The sequence below is a fragment of the Erythrolamprus reginae genome, chromosome 2 (genome assembly GCF_031021105.1).
Source record: "Erythrolamprus reginae isolate rEryReg1 chromosome 2, rEryReg1.hap1, whole genome shotgun sequence".
In the NCBI taxonomy this organism is placed as follows: domain Eukaryota; kingdom Metazoa; phylum Chordata; class Lepidosauria; order Squamata; family Dipsadidae; genus Erythrolamprus; species Erythrolamprus reginae.
Window position 1 is genome coordinate 15,537,845 of NC_091951.1, and position 20,460 is coordinate 15,558,304.

At 39.4% G+C, this 20,460-nt stretch overlaps 1 protein-coding gene across 1 annotated transcript; it reads left to right on the top strand.

The window, feature by feature from the left end:
* The first annotated feature begins 426 nt into the window (after nucleotides 1-426).
* Nucleotides 427-20,054, top strand: LOC139159172 (vomeronasal type-2 receptor 26-like). Its single transcript, XM_070736524.1, has 6 exons — nucleotides 427-497; nucleotides 8,415-8,706; nucleotides 11,982-12,713; nucleotides 14,023-14,235; nucleotides 18,312-18,438; nucleotides 19,150-20,054. Exons 1-6 carry the CDS (start codon nucleotides 427-429, stop codon nucleotides 20,052-20,054), a joined length of 2,340 nt encoding a protein of 779 aa, XP_070592625.1.
* The last annotated feature ends 406 nt before the right edge of the window (nucleotides 20,055-20,460 follow it).

The following is a 20,460-nucleotide window of genomic DNA, read 5'->3' on the forward strand; positions in this document are numbered from 1 at the left end:
TGTTTCTTCGTTTGTTTATTCGTTCATTCATTTGATTGATTGATTTCTATGCCGTCCAACTCCCTAGGAACTTTGGGTGGCTTACAACCAAAAATATAACATCCAAATAATACTAAAACACTACAAAAATGTTTAAAAACAAAATAAAACAGTGAAATCCTTTCATACCATTTATGGCCTGATCTCAATTGTTACCATCATAGGATCAATGGCCCCAGGCCTGTCAGAAAAGCCAGGTCCTTACTGCTTTCCGGAAGACTACAGCCACAGAGAAGGCCCTCCCCCAGGGATCTGCCAGTCGACAATGTTTAGCTGATGGGACCCAGAGAAGACCAACCCTGTGGGCCCTTACCAGTCATTGGGAGCTATGTGTAGAAAGCGGCCTCAAAGATAGTCTGGCTCTAAGCCATGTAGGCTTTAAAGGTAATGACCAACACCTTGAATTGCATCCGGAGACCAATCGAGAGCCAGTGCAGTCCATGGAGGATTGGTGCAATGTGAGTATTTATTTATTTTATTATTTATTTATTTAATTTGACTTCTATGCCCCCCCAATCCCAAAGGGCTCTGGGCGGTTTACAATAATATAAAAAAGATACAAATACAATAAACAGAAGTCAAATATAGAAATCTAAAACTATAAAATCCCAATTAAATAGCCCACAACTCAACTATCCAATCAACACACATTCATACCATTCAACACAATTCGGCCAAAGCCAGGTCTTTGCAGCCTTAAGGAAGGCCAGATCTATCTTTTTCCTGAAATTCAGAAATAATCCTGTTTTTTCTTCTTCAGCCAAAGGTCCATGTAATGTTTCCAGCTGCTGCTCACTGTTATTTGTTTATTTGTTTCATATGTTTCATTTGTTTCATTTATTTCATTTGCTTTATTTATCTGATTGCTCTCTCACTCTCAGTGACTCTGGGCAGGTTACAAACAAGTCATTGCATAATTTCTACAGATCAATATGTTGGTATCATGAAGAAGCTTTTTTTTTTTACCTGCAACTTCCTGATTCTACACATGAAGTTCAGGATCCCCAGAGAAGAAGTTGCTTCCCATTGTAATTATCATCATTCCAGGCTTTGAGACCTTTTCTGCTCCTTCTTCAGTGACTGTTTTTCATTTAAGCATCAAACATCAGACTGAATAGAAAGGAACTTGCATCAGAAAATGATAAATTCCTCGGGTCATGCTCTGTGTGTCACAGGTTTTGGGACAGGCATGGGCTATGCTCTTAAATGTGTCTTTCTCTCATGTAGAGTTGAGGTTCAGTTTCCACCGGCATTTCCTCCTTGTGAATGTGCCTTGAATTAGAACATACAACAATAGAGTTGGAAGGGAACTTGGAAGTCTTCTAGTTCCATCCCCTGCTCAGGCAGGAAATCCTATACCATTTTAGACAAATCCAGTTTCTTCTTAAAAACTTCCATTGTTGGAGTATCCAGAATTTCTGGAAGCAGGTTTCTCCTTAGCTCTAGGTTGCTTATCTCCTTAATTATTTTCAATTGCTTTCTTTTTTGTCTTCTCTTTTGGTGGTTTGGAAAATCATTTGACCCCCTCTTCTTTGTGGCATCTTTGTTTTAAGCTCTAGCCCTCTTTCCATCTTATTGCTCTTTTCTCATTCTTTCCAGAGTCTCAACAGCTTTTTTATATTGTGATCAGAACCATGATCTGGTTGCAATACAGTATTCCATATGTGATCTTATGCAGGCTTTGTAAAGTAGAATAAGCACTTCACATGATCTTGGTTCTCTCCCCCTTAGAATTCCTCTAACTCTTTTTGTTGTTTAGAAATGTGAAGGAAATTGATTCAACCTTATGGATCTTTTGCTTCTGCTTTGCATTCTACTGGTGTCTCAACCTGTTTCTGGGAAGCTTAGAATGAAGTGCCCGTTGAGTTTGGAGGGCAGAAAAAGACCCTGGAGCTATTACAGTCCAGGAGACCATGTCATTGGTACAATCACCACTTCGCAAATAATTCCACCTGAAACCTTGCCCTTCAATGTAGCTCCTTCTAGTCTCGAGTAAGTCATACAATGTGATAGAGTTCCATTTGCTCAATTTTATATTCTAACACTCTCCTGTTCTTACTACTCTTATTCCTAAATTGGAGAAACTGTCTCATTTCCAGAATCATTTGATTTCCAAGTCTCCCCCTTTATTTATTTATTTGTCAAACAAGTATAGTATTATAGTACATATTAACATAACAAAACATAAGTAGAACGTAGTAATAGAAAGGATAATAAGACAGTAGGACAGGGACAGTAGGCACAAAATTTATACATGGTATGCTTGTATGTATGAATGGTTCTTTAAATTGGGTTTTTTTAGATTGTTTTAATATTAGATTTGTTTACATTGTCTTTTTATATTGTTGTTAGCCGCCCCAAGTCTTTGGAGAGGGGCGGCATATAAATCTAATAAATACAAAGACAAAGACAAACACAAAAGTGCACTTATGCACACCCCTTACAGACCTCTTAGAAAAGGGGAGAGGTCAATTGTTGATAATGTAAGGTTGAAGATTTTGGGGTTGGGGGAAGCAACAACAGAGACATGTAATGAGTTCCAGGAAGTGACCACTCTATAGCTGAAATCGTATTTTCTGCAATCAAGTTTGGAGTGATTTACATTCAGTTTGTATCTATTGCGTGCTCTTGCGTTGTTGTTGTTAAAGGTGAAGTAGTCACTGACTGGGAGTACATTATGATATATGATTTTATGAACAACAGTTAAATCAGTTCGGAAACGACGTAGTTGTAAATTTTCTAGATTTAGTATTTGAAGTCTGGAGAAGTAGGGTAGTTTGTCACACGAGGAGGAGTGAAGGATTCTTCTTGTGAAGTATTTCTGGACTCTTTCGATTTGATTAATATCTGATATGCAGTGTGGATTCCACACAGGTCAGCTATATTGTAGAATTGGTCGGACAAATTTTTGTAAACTCTGGTTAATAAATCAGTGTTTCTAGAGAAGAAGCTACGTAAGATTACATTTACAATTCTTAATGCTTTTTTGGCAATGCTGTCACTGTGGGCTCTAGCACTTATGTAATTGGAAATGAGTACTCCAAGGTCTTTGACTGAGTGAGGGGTCCTCTGTTAGTTCAGTTTTACCAAGTATGAATTTAGTATTCAAATTCTTTTTACCAATGTGTAGGACGGAGCATTTGTTGGTAGAGATTTGAAGTTGCCAGTTGGTAGACCATTCAGCTACATAGTCAAGGTCCTTTTGAAGGGTAGAAGTATTGTCAGTGGTATTAAATAGTTTAACATCATCAGCAAAGAGAACACAATTGCTTGTGATATTGTCACATAGATCATTTATGTAGAGTATAAAGAGAGTAGCTCCAAAAACACTGCCTTGTGGGACATCACTGTTAACTGGAGCAGGATTAGATATGGCCAGTGTTCCCTCTAATTTTTTTTTGGTGTGAGCAGAAAAATATAATGTCTGAGTGGCACATTTCCATGCCTGGGCGTGGATTGGTTAGGAACAAAAGGGAGTCACATGACCTCAGGACACACAGCAACGGTCATAAAATGAAACGGCAGCAAAGTTTTGATCCTCTGATCATCGGGCTGCTGCGAAGGTGCTAAGTGTTAAAAAGGGCCATGTCAGTTTTTTCATGGCTGTTGCAACTTTGAATGGTCAGTAAATGAACCAATGAGGACAATGCTTCTATCTCCTGAGTAAGACGGTTATTAAGTGAGCCTCATTTTACCACCTTTCTTGCCAGAGTCATTAAGTGAATCCCTGCAGCTGCTTGAACATCCCAAAAGATGTCACATAACCCTGGGACATGTCCACCATCATAACTAACTTGTCAAGTGTCCAAAGTTTGATCCAATAACCTCTTTATTTTTCTAACAAATTCCTTCCTTCCTAGAAGGAAGAATAGAAAGAATAAAATGGAAAAGGGGATTAAAAGGGGATACAAAAAAATAAAAAATAAAAGTGTTTGGTTCAAATTTCTGCTCAGATTAAAGAAATCGGAGTTTGAGAAGGGTTGATTAAGCTTGGAGTATTGTTTTGTTTGCTCTTTTTTTAACTTCTATTTTTCTATTTAGATATATGAATTTAGGAATTGCTGATCTATTTTAATAAAGTTATAAGTATTGATTATAATAAGATATGCAGTAGGTGATACTGATTTGGATTAATGCATAAATGGAATTGAATTTAGCACTTTGGCATACTGGTTAATAAGTTAGAAATATTTTTTGAAGGAACATTAAGGAGGGAATTTAACTAAAAGAAAATGTATGTAACTGGATGACAAAATTAGGGAAAAAAAACCTTTTGCAACTTTTGGGATGATTGATATTAGTTACTAAGAAAATACTGCATTTTATTCATGGAAAATTAGATGGTACATTGTATTGTTTGAATGTTGAGAGAGAGAAAAAATTACCCCCCAAAGGTCCTTCCATCCTCTTTCCCTCCATTCATTTCATTCTTCCTTCTTCCTCCCTCCATTTCTCTCTTTTCTTTCTCTCTCATTCTCTCCTTCCAGGTCTCTCTCATTCCTGCATCCTCTCCCTCTGTCTCCCCTTCACTCTCTCATATGTTTATCTCTCCTCCCTTGTGTATCCAATCACACTTGGCCAATAAAGAAATAAAGGAAGGATCATCCCGGAACAGATTCCAATGGCTCCAAAACGGGGTGGGGAGACCCAGTCGTGTTGGAGGGAAACGGGGTGGGGAAGAGACGTGCTGCCAGGTGCTTGGCTCTAGCCCTTCCTGCCTTTTCCTCCTCCCTCTCCAAAGCTTCGTCCTCCCTCTACCAACCCCCCACCCATCTCTCCAAAGTTTTACAACTCCTCCCATTGTCTCAGCACTCACAATGATCAGCTCTCATCTCTTTTGACTGCTGGATTCTCCCTTTCAAAATGCAGGGGGGGGGGGGAGGCAATCTTCCAGGCCCTGCTTTAAACCCTCTCAGTAGACTTTTGAGACTCCTTCCCAGCGATCGGGTGGTTGGTGTCAGCAGCTTTGCTGGCCGTCGCAGATCTTGACATAAGGGGCCCCCTGCTGCCTGACCAGCTCTGTCATTGTGTGCTGCTTCCCCAGGCATCCTTGAGGTCAGCGGGCCCCTGTGCCACGGGGGGGGGGGGGCGTGCAATTCTCTTGCCTCCACCGCCTCCTTTTCCACCACCCTGCTGCCTAAGCCTGTTTCCAAGGGGCTGGTGGAAGACCCGATGTTGCTTTTGCTAAAGGTAGGGAGGGGAAAGAGTAAAAGCGACATCGGATCTTCCACCAGCCCCTTGTAAATGGGCTCAGGCAGCAGGGCGGTGGAGGCAAGAGGCTTGCATGCTCCCCCCTGTGGCACAGGGGCTCGCTGACCTCAAGGACACCTGGGGAAGCAGCACGAAACGACAGAGCCGGAGAAGCCGGGCGAGGCTTAGAGCCCACGGGGCACTGGCATGGAAAACTCTGGGCTGAGCTTGGTTTTTCCCCGCGCTCCAGCGTGCTGCGCGTGTTACAGGTAGCATAGGATATGGCATTACCTATTTTGACCACTTCTTGTCTGTTGGACAGAAACGCTGAAATCCAATCATGCAGAGGTCCAGAGATGCCATAGGATTTTTGTTTCAGAAGAAGTTTGTCATGAACTACTGAGTCAAAAGCTTTGCAAAAGTCTATATAGATTGCATCTATTCATCTACCCTGATCGAGTTGGGTAGTCCATATGTTTTTACAGTGTAAGAGTTGTAGATTTTTTTCTGAAACCGAATTTTTTGTTGGAAAGTAGGTTTCAAGTTGAAGTGTAATGGATTGGTTTATGATGGATTCCATGACTTTGCAAGTGACACAATTCAGGGAGATTGTTCTGTAGTTTTCAACATTGCTTGAGTCACCTTTTTTGAAGATAGGGATGACTGCAGCTAGAGACCAGAGTTTAGGTATTGAGCTAGTTGTAGAAGACATTTTGAAAATTATGCTTAGGGGTTAAGCCAGGGTTGAAGAGAGCTTTTTAAAGAAGTATGCACATAGTCTATCTGGTCCGATAGAAAGGGAAGGTTTTACGTTGTGTAATGATTTTTTAACATTTTCCTCTGTAAATCCAATTTGTGTTAGATCATTGAAGTTAGTTCAGTTGCAACTCGGAAATGCTGGACATGAGCCATTGCTGTTAACAAAGACAGAGCTGAAGAAAGTGTTAAAGAGGTTGGCTTTAATTGTGTCATTTTTATACTCTTTATCATTAGGTCCTTTAAGGGCTACGGTGGATCTATAGTCTTTGAGTTTATTGTTTACAAAGTTATAGAAGGCACGAGTTGATTTTGTACTTAGGGGGTTTTCTTCTTGATTAATGTGATAGTCGGTACAGTCAGTCTTTATTTGATGGCATAAATTTTTATAGTGCTTTTTAAAGTTTGCAACATGGCCTGTTTTATTTTTATGCCAGAATAGTATTTTTTTGGATTGTAACTTTCTTATTTTTATGGGTAATTTATTTTTCTTGGTTTTGGTGAATATTAGAGGTACATATAATTTTATGACTCTGTAGTCATCTACAGTGATACATCCGGAGAATATTGTGGTCCAGTCAAGAGATAAGAGATAAGATTCTATGTTTTCATAGTTGGCCATTAGTTGAAATTGGTTGTCTTGTTCTTGGGATTGTTTATTTGAGGAAGTACATTGAGGCAAAAGTCGATTGTGCTGTGGTCGTTGTTGGAAAATGGTTCTTTTACTTTGAGTCCATAAATTGCATGTAAACTATTGCAGAAGATGAGGTCTAGGCAGTTGTTGAGTCTGGTGTTGTCTGTAACTAGTTGCACTAGTCATAGACTAGTGATAGCATTGTAGAGGGTTGAGTGGATGGGTTCAGTTGTGCATTCATTTAGGGACCAGTTAATATGTGGTAGGTTTAAATTGGCAAGAAATATAAGAAGATGTTGGTAGGTGGTTGCCCACGTTAGTAGTGTGGTGAGCTTGTTTGCGTGTGAGATGTCATAGTCCGGGACTCTGTAACATAGAAGGAAGCAGAGTGTGGTGACTGAGGTTAGTTCACATATGATAGTCTCTGGAAGGTAGAGATCTTGTTTAACTTGGATTTCCTTTAGGTCGAGTGATTTTTTTATAGAAGATTGCAACTCCATCTCCTCTTTGGGTTTTGCGGTCAGATCGGAAAACGTGGTAGTCATTAATTGCAATAATGGAGTTGGGGAGAGATACATTTAACCATGTTTCGCTTATAAATATGATGTCATATTTGGGGGCTTTTAATAAGATAGGGAGCTCGGGTATTTTGTTAGCAATGCTTCTTGAGTTTATTAGTTTACATCTAATGTTAGAAGTGGTTGATGATGAGGAAGTAAGGGACGTACATCCCCAGTCTTGGTGGATTGGGATTTGGTCTTGGTTGGAGGTGGGTAAGTAGTTATGGTGGATTTGAGCAACTGTTGTTGGAGGGTTGAGGGTTTGATTGGAGGTGGGTAGGTAGTTAGGATGGATTTGAGCTATAGTTGTTTGAGGCTTGAAGTTTATGGTGGATTGTGCTTGGTTGATGGAGAGATGTATGTATGCTAGGATGGTTTTGGGTGATGGAGTTTGGTGGGTTGGATGGTGGGATGTGGGTCTTGGTCCTAATGCAACCTGCTCGGTAGTCGATGTATAGGTTGGTTTGTCCCCCTTGTTTCTTTTTTTGTGGAAGAGACTCAAATCCAAAGATAGGACAGGAAAACATCTGAAATAAGTTCAAATTATTTTCCCCTCCCAATCCAATGCTGAATTAATAACTCGAATACTTATTTTTGTTTAAAATAGCTTGTTGAAGTGTTTGCTGTTGCTCACACCTACTTATCTCTTTTTTTATCTATAAGTGTGCATTGATAGACATTGAGCAATGTTCCCCCAGGCTATTATAAGTTATGCATGGTATGTTTGTGTGTATGTTTGGTTTTTTATAATAAGGGTTTTTAGTTGTTTTTATTAATTGGATTGTTCATGTTGTTTTACCACTATTGTTAAACGCCCCGAGTCTGCGGAGAGGGGCGGCATACAAATCCAATAATAATAATAATAATAATAATAATAATAATAATAATAATAATAATAATAATGAGAAGGAGAAGGAGAAGGAGAAGAAAGGGTGGTTTTTTAATTGTTTTCTTGATCACTCATTAATTCTTTTAATTACTGGATGATTTTTGAATCCTTGTTATTCAGAAATGAAAATTAGAGCTAATGCAAGCAATGATACATTTGTGACTTTCAAACTTCCATCTTAACACTCATAAAAATTAAATAGTAATGGGTGACTATGATTTATTTTTGGTTTTGTATCATTGTTTGCTTAAAACTCAATATGCTTGAGTAGATGAAAAAGAAACAAATAAATCATTTTATTATTACTGCTTTAGATGATAATGATGATATGAACATTTTATTACAGGAATTCACCTTTTGATCAGCAAAATATAATACGCTTCATTGGCATCATTGAAATGATGAACAAGAATCTCCAGGACTTGCACAACCTCACACTTGGCTACAACATCCATGACAGCTTTTTGAACACATTTCTCACTTCAGAAGCCTTTCTGGAGATGTTGTCTACTGGAGAAGGCAATGTTCCCAACTATAGCTGTGGAAAGAAGGACAATCTTTTGGCTCTTCTTGATAGTGCTCGTGATGACACTTCCATCCAGATGTCAACATTAGTGGGCCCCTACAAAGTCCCACAGGTTTTGTGTTTGTTTCTCTATCTGTTAACTGAGTGGAGTGTGGTGAATGAGCAATATTTCCCACTATATGTTGAAAGCTGCTTTTCACCATGGCCATTGAAGGTGTCACAGTTAAAGATTGGGGTCCACAGTGGTGGTGGGGGGGTGGGGAAGAGAAACCATCAACACAGACTGCAATATTCCAGGTGTGGTCTTATGAAGGATTTAGTAAGCAGTCCTAATGTTTCATGTGAATGTGATTCTATGCCTCTATTTATATAACCAAGAATTGAATTAGCTTTTCTGGCTGTAACCATAGTTTATTTATTTTATTTATTTATTGGATTTGTATGCCGCCCCTCTCTGCAGACTCGGGGCGGCTAACAACAGCAATAAAACAGTATATCACAAAATCCAATACTAAAAACAGTTAAAAACCCATTATATAAAAACCAATCATACATACAGACATACCATGGATAAAATTGTAAAGGCAAGGGGAAGTGTATCTCAGTTCCCCCATGCCTGGCGGCAGAAAGGCAAGGAGGGTGGGGGCAATTCTAATCTCTGGGGGGAGTTGGTTCCAGAGGGCCAGGGCCGCCACAGAGAAGGCTCTTCCTCTGGGTCCCGCCAAGTGACATTGTTTGGTTGACGGGACCCAGAGAAGACCCACTCTGTGGGACCTAACTGGTCACTGGGATTCGTGCAGCAGAAGGCGGACCCTGAGGTAATCTGGTCCGGTGCCGTGAAGGGCTTTATAGGTGATAACCAACACTTTGAATTGTGACAGGAAACTGATCGGCAACCAATGCAGACTGCGGAGTGTTGGAGTAACATGGGCATATTTGGGAAAGCCCATGATTGCTCTCGCAGCTGCATTCTGCACGATCTGAAGTTTCCGAACACTTTTCAAAGTAGCCCCATGTAGAGAGCATTACAGTAGTCGAGCCTCTAGGTGATGAGGGCATGAGTGACTGTGAGTAGTGACTCCCGGTCCAAATAGGGTCCACTCCATCTTTTCTGGGTTGAGTTTGAGTTTATTGACACCCATACATGCCCCAACAGCCTCCAGGCACCGGCACATCACTTCCACTTATAGTTTCCTGTAAGCTGAGTTATGCACCATAGAGCACTTAGCTGCAGCTGTCAGCGCACGTTTTTTGAACCCTGCCCAGGAGCCAATCGCCTACCATTTGCAAAAGCCTACCTTTGACGATTGGCTCCTGGGCAGGTTTCAAAAACTGAAAGTCACAGCTAAGTGCGCCATGGCTAAATGCGCATGGGAGGGGGAGGCGGCTGCCTACCCCCTGCAGAACCAGGCGAGCACTGTCGGGGCAGCCGAGGTTGCTGTAAGAGCAGCTGACATCTCCTGACGTCAAGCCCTGCACCGGCCGGGAAAGCGGCGCCCTTTTCAAACGCACCAGCCGCCACGACAACAAGGAAACTCAGGAAAATGTTTGGGATATAAGGTGGCCACCAGTCTGAGTTTGGGGTCGACCGCCCAAGAAGCGCCAGCCAGAAGAATGCCGCCCGGTCCCCCCAGCAAGAGGTATGGTGAGGAGAAAGCTTCCTGCATGGGTCAGGATGAGGGCTTCCCTGGGCGAAAGGCACAAAAGCCTCCGTTTCCCCTCCCTCTTCCTGTTTTACACAGCCTCTCCATAGACTTGGGGTGGCTCACAACAACAATAAAACCATGTATAACAAATCTAATAATTTAAAAGTCACTAAAAACCCCTTATTAAAAATATATCTCTTGAACTGTATAAAACTGTATAAACCTCCGTAGTCCCCTTGTCTCTTGTACAACTGGAAACCAAGTTAAAAGGATTGCTGAACAAATAATATGGGATATCAAAACATAGAAAAATACAATTGTCCTTAGTAAGGCTAGCACTCTAAAATGAATGAGCCACAACAAACGTTCGTTCTAAACCGCCACATATTTCATGGTAGAAATGCCTAAACATCTTATGGTGGTATTTACCTCTGTAAGATTTGAACAGCCAGTAATTAAATATAGTTAATAGTTAAATATGGAAGATTTATAAAAGAAGAGATTTGTATTTGTGGAGTTCCAGAGATAAATGACATAACACATACATTATTTTAATGTCAATTGTATCAGCATCTTTGGCTGCACATTAGACAAATGATTTATTGTGATCCTTTTACTAAAAGGACATATTACCTATGTGTACAGAACTCAAAAATAGTATTAATATGGATTCTTATTTGAACTAAACGATTAAGATATGCATATGTGGGTTTGATGACAGTAAATTCTAGGGTTTGATATTTGCATTCTTTATTCTTATTCTTTTTTACTTGATTCTTTTATCTTTTCAATTTTTGTGTATGTTTTTGTTAATGTTCTGTGTTTTATATTCTGTATCTTGATATGGCCTAATGATTAATCGTCCATAAGGTACTTTAATATATTAATGAGAACAAACTTAAATTTATCAAGAGCTAATATTTTGGACTTGATGTGATCCTCTCTACATGGGGCTACCTTTGAAAAGTGTTCGGAAACTTCAGATCGTGCAGAATGCAGCTGTGAGAGCAATCATGGGCTTTCCCAAAAATGCCCATGTAACACCAACACTCCACAGTCTGCATTGGTTGCCGATCAGTTTCCGGTCACAATTCAAAGTGTTGGTTATCACCTATAAAGCCCTTCATGGCACCGGACCAGGGTATCTACGAGACCGCCTTCTGCCGCACAAATCCCAGTGACCAGTTAGGTCCCACAGAGTGGGCCTTCTCCAGGTCCCGTCAACAAAACAATGTTGTTTGGCGGGGCCCAGGGGAAGAGCCTTCTCTGTAGCTGCCCCAGCCCTCTGGAACCAACTCCCCCCGGAGATTAGAATTGCCCCCACCCTCCCTGCCTTTCGTAAACTCCTTAAAACCCACCTCTGTTGTCAAGCGTGGGGGAACTGAGACATCTCCCCTTGCCTATGTAGTTCTAGTGCATGATATGATTGTATGTATGTTTTTTATATTGGGGTTCCTTGCTTTTAAATTAATAAATGTACAATTGTTATCTTAGATTTTAATTATTAGATTTGTCAATATATATTGTTTTTATCATTGTTGTGAGCCGCCCCGAGTCATACAAATCTAATAAATAATAATAATAATAATAATAATAATAATAATAATAATAATAATAATAATACTGTAATAATAATAATAATAATAAATACAACATAGCACTTTTCATTGCTTTTCCAGACCAGTGATAGAATTGTTTCAGAGACTCTCAGTGATAAAAGTCAGTTCCTTTTTTTCATCAGACGCTCCCCAAAATGGGGTTCCACTACCCAGAAATTGTCCAGCTGCTCCTGCATTTCAGATGGACCCTGATTGGTCTCTTTACTTCAGATACAGATGAGGGAGAGAATTTTATGAGGACTTTTACTCCTATGCTTGTCAGGAATGGAATTTGTGTTGTTCTATCACAACAATTATCAATGACTGAACTTACAGAACTCTTCGGGGATGCCATCTCAAAATGGAGGCAAGTCAATGTCTATGTTTTCTTCATGGAATATTTTTCCCTTGGTGAGCTACTTCTTCCATTCCACTTAAAATTTATGAGTTTGCCAGGACCCATTGAAGGAAAAGTGTGGATCTCAGCAGTTTTGACATTTCTGAATATTGGAAGGGGTATAATTTTCAAATATGTCCATAGTTTTTCTATGTTTAATATGATGAAGAAAAGGAGGCCAAATGATGATATCATCAAACCCTCTTTCTTTATAAACCGCCAGTTTAAAGATCAGTCTTTTCACTGCTCTTTTTCAAAGCACATCGTTTCTATCAAAGGTCGGAGAAGATGTACCCAGAAAACACCACTGCAGACTAAAGGGAAAAGGAACCGGATCCAAATCTCAATTACAATAAAAAATTATAATATTGTTAAGACTCTGGCCCACATCTTGAATGCTGCGTACTCCTCCAGATCCAGGAAGAGACAGAAAGAGGACAAAGGAACTTTGAGACCTCCAAGGCTTCAGCCATGGCAGGTATGGGATCACAGCAGGGATCCCAGCAGGGATCCTTTGGAGAAGAAATGCAAGAACCATCACTACCTACCTAAAACAGATTTGGCTAATCTAGTTGCTTGGGAAATTATTTACCAAGGTTCTGGCACCAGATATATTTTGATATTTAACACCAAATTTTAAATAGATGCATGCAGTTTAAATTGTTTTCTGATTGATGGCTGCTCAGTGTTTGCTAATAGACTATACTTTTCTCATTCAGTGGCCCAGATCTAAAACTCCTCTTCCTTTTATGACGTTTTTCCTGTCATTCAGCCAGAATCTCTTCTCTTGTGACTTAATTCATTTTCCCCTATTGAACACTCTGGAATCGAAGGAAACAGATTTTTAGCTTCTGTGTAACATCCTTCTGATATTGGATCATTCTTGTATCCTCTCTTGTCCAACTAACAAGTTTTGTTAGTCAGAACAGAACAGTTGTATAGGTTGTTAGGAACACTTGCTCCTTTTGTCATAATGATTCTCTTATTAATAAATCAAACTCAATTTTTTTTGTCTTTGAAAAAAAAATCATTGCTGGAGATGGCTGTTTCACATAACAAACTATTGACTTTTTTTCTTTTGGGTAAAAGTAAAGAATGTACTTGTTGTGGTTGGCTCTGGCCCAACTCCTGCATCAAGGAATGTGGAGGTGGATGCATGGGAAACATGAAAATGTCATAGCCCTGTTTTATTGCCGACAGAGTCAGTTAGTGCAGTTTCCTCGGACAAAGAAGAAGATGGGGGTGACTTGGAAGAGGGGCTTGGCACACAGCCCAGGAAGCCAATCTCCATGATCTTCGGTCGATTTGGATGAGGAAGTGTTAGACCCACGCAGGCGCAGAATTATGCATCAAAGAGACCAATTGAGGAAATATTACAGGAGATAAGAGAGGCCACCTGTGTTTGGGTGGGACTCCAGTAAGTAGAGCTGCTGATATAAATAGCAGCGTGCTGGTTTGGCCGTTGTGGAAGATTATCTGATCATATGATGTGCCAGAAGTAAGAGCAAAGAATTAAAATGAGGAGTTTGCCATATTTTATATCTCTTTAAAACATTTAGAAATTTTTTCAGTTACATTTTTTCAATATATATTTTGCCAATACATGAGTGACAAATTTCATAGAAGCTCTGTTATCAGTTTCCATCATAAAGAAAACACTTGTTCTCTCAACAAAGAGTATTTGAAAGTTAGACAACTATAGTAGAAAGATTCAAATGTTAAAAAGCCTCAGGGAATAAGAAACCAGGCTTTTTGCTTTTTAAAATTTGTGGATATTTTATTCTTAGTTCCATCCCTTTCTGAACAAGAAGGAGATTTGGAATGCTTCCTTGGATAAACTGTACGTGGACCAAAATGGAGATGTGAGAGGAGATCTAGAGATTCTGAGCTGGGTCCTTCGATCTGACAAGACTCCCCTCAAACTGCAATTGGGGACATTTGAAAGACAGAGGCTGATTTTCAACCAAGATGCTCTGTCTCGTATAAAGTTGCTCAATAAGGTATGTGATGTATATTTATGTCTGTTCCCTCTTTTTCATAGCCGTAAAATGTAAAATTACCGTATATACTCGAGTATAAGTCGACCCGATTATAAGCCGAGGCACCTACTTTTGCCACAAAAACTGGGAAAACGTATTGACTCGAATATAAGCCCAGAGTGGAAAATACAGTAACTACTGGTAACTTATAAAAATGGAATATTCTTCTATTGTAGCTTCTTAAAATTGTTTTCGTAGGAGAATTAAAAAAGAACATATGAAGAACGGTTGCAGGGACTGGGTATATCTACTTTAATGAAAAAAAGGACCAGGGGAGACATGATAGCATTCTTCTAATATCTCAGGGTTTGCCACAAAGAGAGTCAACCTATTCTTCAAAGCACCCGAGGACAGAACAAGAAGCAATGGGTGGAAACTAAACAAAGAGAGAAGCAACTTAGAACAATGCCGTTTGGTGGGACCCAGGGGAAGAGCCTTCTCTGTGGCAGTCAGGCCCTCAGGAATCAACTCCCCCAGAGATTCAAATTGCCCCCACTCTTCCCGCCTTCCTGACAGTTGGAACAATGAATCTGTGGAACAGTCTGCCACCAGAAGTTGTGAATGCTCCAACACTGGAAGTTTTTAAGCAGATGTTGGATGCCCATTTGTCTGAAGTAGTGTAGGGTTTCCTGCCTAGGCATAGGGTTGGACTAGAAGACCTCCAAGGTCCCTTCCAACCCTATTGTTATTATTATATTATGTAACTTTTTTCCTTCCAAAATGTTTTTTATTTCTTGCATTTTTCTTCCTCCCCTTCTAAAATCTTTCTTTTTTTTAAATTCCAAAAACCTCTTAAAATATCTTTAGGAATGTTATCTTAATCTTAAAACCTGTTATCTTAATCTTCTTTACAATATCATTATAATTTTTTTAATAATTGGGATTTCATATATTCTTTCAAAACAATTGCTTAAATCAAACTTCCATATGATAAATATTCAGATTTTCCATTTAAAACGTATTTCATAAGTTAAAATCAATACTATCTCAATAGATCAGTAAATAACAATTGGGGGTTACTCAATCATTAATTGTAAAATCTTTCCTCTAAATGATATTTATCTTGCATAAGGAGAAACCATACTCTTTTAAAAAGGTAAATCTATTCATATTAGTTATGTAGAACAAATGATTAATGACAAAATTCATACTATTATATTATCCTAACCTTTGTATTGTTTTAAACAAGTCAGCATTAACAATCCTCTTGGGTATGATAAGTATACAGTAGTTGGAAGAAAAAGTTTAATTACACAGAGTTATCCCCACTTGAAGCAACATTTCATTTCAAAATAACCTATCCTTTTAATCAAATTTAAATGGGTAACTTACATTTCACTTGTACATTTTATTTACTTGTAAAATATTGCTGCAGGCTTGATCAAAAGAGAAAGCCATGGTTCCTTCATTCTGAAAGTTTCTTCAACCCTCCCGCCCCTTCCCCCACTGCTTCCTATAGAGGAGGAGCTGTGATTGGTACAGCCTGCTGCCAATCAGATAGCTCTCTCAGTGCCTCCTTTCTGTGTAGAGGAGGAGTTGTGATTGGTTCAGCCTGCTGCCAATCAGGCAGCTGAAGGATAGCAAGAGCAGAAAGAAAGAAAAAAAGCCATGTGTTGCCAGCCATTAGGTTTCTTTCCTGCCTGCCTTTCACATGGAACTGTGGAGCTTTGGAAAAGGCTGCTGGGCAATTTTCAGGTGAGTGAAAGTCAGTGACTCTAGTATAAGTCGAGGTTGGATTTTTCAGCACATTTTTAGTGCTGAAAATCTCGACTTATACTTGAATATATACAGAAATTTAAAAATGTCTTTCTTTTTGCATGCCAGTTGGTGTGACCTAATTGTACTGTAGTTCTGCAACAAAAAGAACCTTTTCTTGGATGCCCAGCTGGACCTTTTGAAATATATCTTCCCCACACAGCATTCATATTCCACCCCGAGTCTATGGAGAGGGGTGGCATACAAATCTAATAAATAAAATAAAATAAATATTCATGTCTCATGTGCTCCAATGAAGGTGCCTGAATCACCCTTTTTAAGGGACAGATTCTCAAGCCCTCAATTACATCTTACAATTATATCAACACTATCCTAAGCTGCATCAACAGGGGGATACACTCCAAGACCAGGGAAGTATTAATACCACTCTACTACGCCCTGGTCAAACCACATCTGGAGTACTGTGTTCAGTTCTAGTCACCACACTTCAAAAAAGACATTGAAACTCTGGAGAAGGTGCAGAAAAAAGCAACCAAAATGATTAGGGGACTTGAAACCAAGACTTACGATGAGAGATTGCGGGAACTGGGCATGGATAGCCTAGAGAAAAGGAGGGCCAGAGGGGACATGATAGCTGTATATAGGTATATGAGGGGTTGCCACAGAGAGGAGGGGGGCACTCTATTCTCCAGAGCACCAGAGGGCTGGATGAGGAACAACGTCTGGAAGCTGACCAAGGAGGGATTCAACCTAGAAATAAGGAAGAACTTCCTGACGGTCAGAGCGATCAACCAGTGGAACAACCTGCCTGCGGAGGTTGTGAGCTCCCCAACTCTGGACACTTTCAAGAGGAGATTGGACTGCCATTTGGCTGGGGTGCTTTAGAATTCCTGCTCAGGCAGGGGGTTGGACTTGATGACCTGCATGGTCCCCTTCAACTCTAACAATAAATAAATAAAATAAATAAAGTTCTGGAAGTGATCTTTAGTCTTATTTCAATAGCATGGCAGATGTGTTAATTGAAGAGCCCTAGGAGGTTTTTTTGAATGTATTTTGAATGAGAGTTAACTATTTTCTTTATTATTAATATTATAATTAAAAATAAACTTTATTTAGCACACAAAACAAACAAAAGACATCAATTCAGAACAATGATCTTATTCAGGTATCTCTTTTCTTTTCCTTTCTCTTTTCTTCAAGACCGATCCTCTGACCTTTACTCTCCAATTTTCTAACATTTATTGACTCCCTATCGTTCTTTTTTTTCCTTTTTTCCATCCAATCATAAAACTTATCCCAACAGTTAAAATGCAGCTCATCTGCATTTTTCTGTTTTTTGATTAAATTATCCATTCTACACACACTATTACTTTTTCAATTATAGATTCCTCAGCGGGCATATTTTCATTTTTCCTTTAAAAATGTTTTTTTAATTGAAATATGTACATAAACATGGCAAAACAAAGACAAAACGTTTTCCAATATTGTGCGAGAACTATTCTCGCTGCTGTCATTATATGTAAAATTAAGTATAGTTGATTTTTCCCAAAATTCTTATGGCTATTCCTAGGGAAAAAAAGTTCAGATTTCTTTTCTATTCTCCTCTCTAATCCTCTAGCCAAGTCTAAATATTCCCCTAGTATCTTTTAGTTTTTTCACAGCCCCAGCACATGTGCTAAGATGATCCAAATTCTTTATTACATTTCCAGAGAGTTGACTTTATTCATTCATTCATTCATTCATTCATTCATTCATTTTTCAAACAATTATAGGGTGGTAATTTGGACAAATAAAACATTAGATAAGTAATGATAAAAAGTAGTGATAGGGCAGGGATGGTAGGCACAATGGTGTGCTTATGCACGCCCCTTACAGACCTCTTAGAAATGGCGAGAGATCGATTGTGGATAGTCTAAGGTTAAAGGTTTTGGGTTTAGGAGTAGAAACCACAGAGTCAGGTAGTGCATTCCAGGCGTCGATTACTCTGTTGCTGAAATTGTATTTTTTGCAATCTTGTTTGGAGCAGTTAACATTTAGTTTAAATCAATTTCATGCTTGTGTCTTGTGGCGGTTGAAGGTGAAGTAGTCATTTTCAAAGCAAAAAAAAAGATTTGCCATGATTTAAAAACATTTGGAACTTGACAGATGTTTCATATTTATCTAACTGAAACTCAGAAACTACTTATATAATATTCACGCCAACCACAATTTTGCATAGATGAGTGATGGCTAACCTTTTCTGGATTGAGTGCTCAAAGCAGCATGAATGCTTGAGAATGCACATCCTCACATTTTTTGTAATTTTTTGTTTCTCTGCTTAGTCTCTGCCTCAGTCCCAATGTGTGGAAAATTGTCGTCCAGGATTTGTCAAGCGGGCTCAGGAAGAAAAACCTGTATGCTGTTATGATTGTGTTCCTTGTCCAGATGGGACCTTCTCCATTCAAGAAGGTGGGTGATCCTGGTGGAAAGGGTGCTAATGTCAACACTGAAGCTGACCTAGTTGTGACCATATTCTTTTCTGTAGCTTTTTCTGTAGGATTTTTTCTTCTCATGGCTTCAGGCTTGACACAGCTTGGAGGTGAGGGTGTGTGTTTGTGTAGAGAAAGCTGAGGTTCTGTATCCAAAACAAAATAGTTCTCTGATGGGCCAAGGACATTCCAACTGCTGAGTGGCTAAAGAAGGAAGAGGAGAAAAGTAATTAGGCAACCAGTCAGCACCCAGATTGGACAATAGAATAGAATAGAATTCTGTATTGGCCAAGTGTGATTCAAGGCAGCTGAGGCAGCACTCCACACTCATCCATCAGTATTTATAGAGGGAAGGCAGCTCAGATCAACCTTTGTTAACCCTAGCACAAAGCCAAAAGCACCAGCCTGAAGATGACTAGTGGGACTCATTGAAATGTCACCAGGAATCTCTGAAACTTACATGGGAAGAAACCCGAATATACCAAGACCTTCATACCAGTACCTGTGAAAATCTATGAAACACACACACACACACACACACAGAGAGAGAGAGAGAGAGAGAGAGAGAGAGAGAGAGACAAACACACATTTTTATGGCTTTCCCATCTCTCAGTGTAATGAGTCATCCAAAAAGATATTTATTGAAATATGGCAAGAGAAATAAAAGAAATGCTATTTTCTGTTTTCTCAGATACTGAAAAATGTACCAAGTGCCCAGATGATCAATATCCAAATGAGGACAGAGTCCAATGTATCCCCAAAAGAATAACCTTCCTGTCCTTTCAGGAACATCTGGGCATCATCCTGGTCTCTTTTTCATTACTCTTGTTCTTAACCACAGGCATCATTTTAATTATATTCATTAAATATCTAGAAACTCCCATTGTCAAAGCCAACAACCGGGACCTCTCCTTCATCCTCCTGGCCTCCCTCATACTCTGCTTTTTGTCCTCTATTTTCTTCATTGGACAACCAAGGAAATCCACCTGTCTTCTTCGACAAACAGTGTTCAGCATTGTCTTCTCAGTAGCCGTGTCTTCTGTGTTGGCTAAAACAATCACAGTTGTGCTGGCCTTCCTGGCAACAAAACCGGGGAACAGTGTGAGAAGATGGTTGGGGAAGAGCTTGGCAAACTCCATCATCCTTTCTTGTTCTGGTGTCCAAATTTTCATCTGTGCCACATGGCTGGGAGTTTCTCCCCCATTTCCTGAATCTGACCTGCACTCCCAACCAGACGTAATCATCCTTCAATGCAATGAAGGCTCAGTCACCATGTTTTATGTTGTCCTTGGATACATGGGTTTCCTAGCTGCCATTTGCTTCACTGTAGCTTTCCTAGCCAGAAACCTGCCTGGGGCCTTCAATGAAGCCAAGCTGATCACCTTCAGCATGCTGGTCTTCTGCAGTGTCTGGGTGTCCTTTCTGCCCACCTACTTGAGTACCAAAGGGAAATACATGGTGGCTGTTCAGATCTTCTCCATCTTGGCCTCTGGTGCCGGACTGCTGGGCTGCATTTTCTTTCCCAAGTGCTACATTATCATCCTGAGACCAGAGCTAAACACTAAGGAACATTTAATGATAAAAATAGGAAAATGATAATGAAATTGTTTCTTAGATTCGTATCATTTAATTATTTATTGCAATTATTATTGACTTTTATGCTTCCTTTGCATTTATTTGACAATTAGGATTATTTAAAAACAAAACTAATAGAAATGTTAAATGTAAGATTAATCAAATTAAAATAAAAAAATAATTTCAAAAATTAAATAAGGGATGAATAATTAATATTTGTATTTGTTGTCCTTCTTTTCCTCAAAACACTCAATTAAGTAGTGCATTTATTAAACATCAAATAATATCAAACAATAAATAATTAATTAATACTCATACCTTTTAAACTGCTAGTAGTCATCCTTTTTCTCATCACTCAGGTTAATCCATATCTGGTTTAGGCAACCTTCAAGAGCAGACACATGTGAGCTACAACCTGGGCTTTGGA

Coding starts and splice junctions, on each gene's coding strand:
- LOC139159172 (XM_070736524.1), top strand. CDS start 427: ATGACCAACACCTTGAATTGCATCCGGAGACCAATCGAGAGCCAGTGC. Junction 498..8,414: donor CCATGGAGGATTGGTGCAAT/GTGAGTATTTAT, acceptor ATTTTATTACAG/GAATTCACCTTTTGATCAGC. Junction 18,439..19,149: donor GACCTTCTCCATTCAAGAAG/GTGGGTGATCCT, acceptor CTGTTTTCTCAG/ATACTGAAAAATGTACCAAG.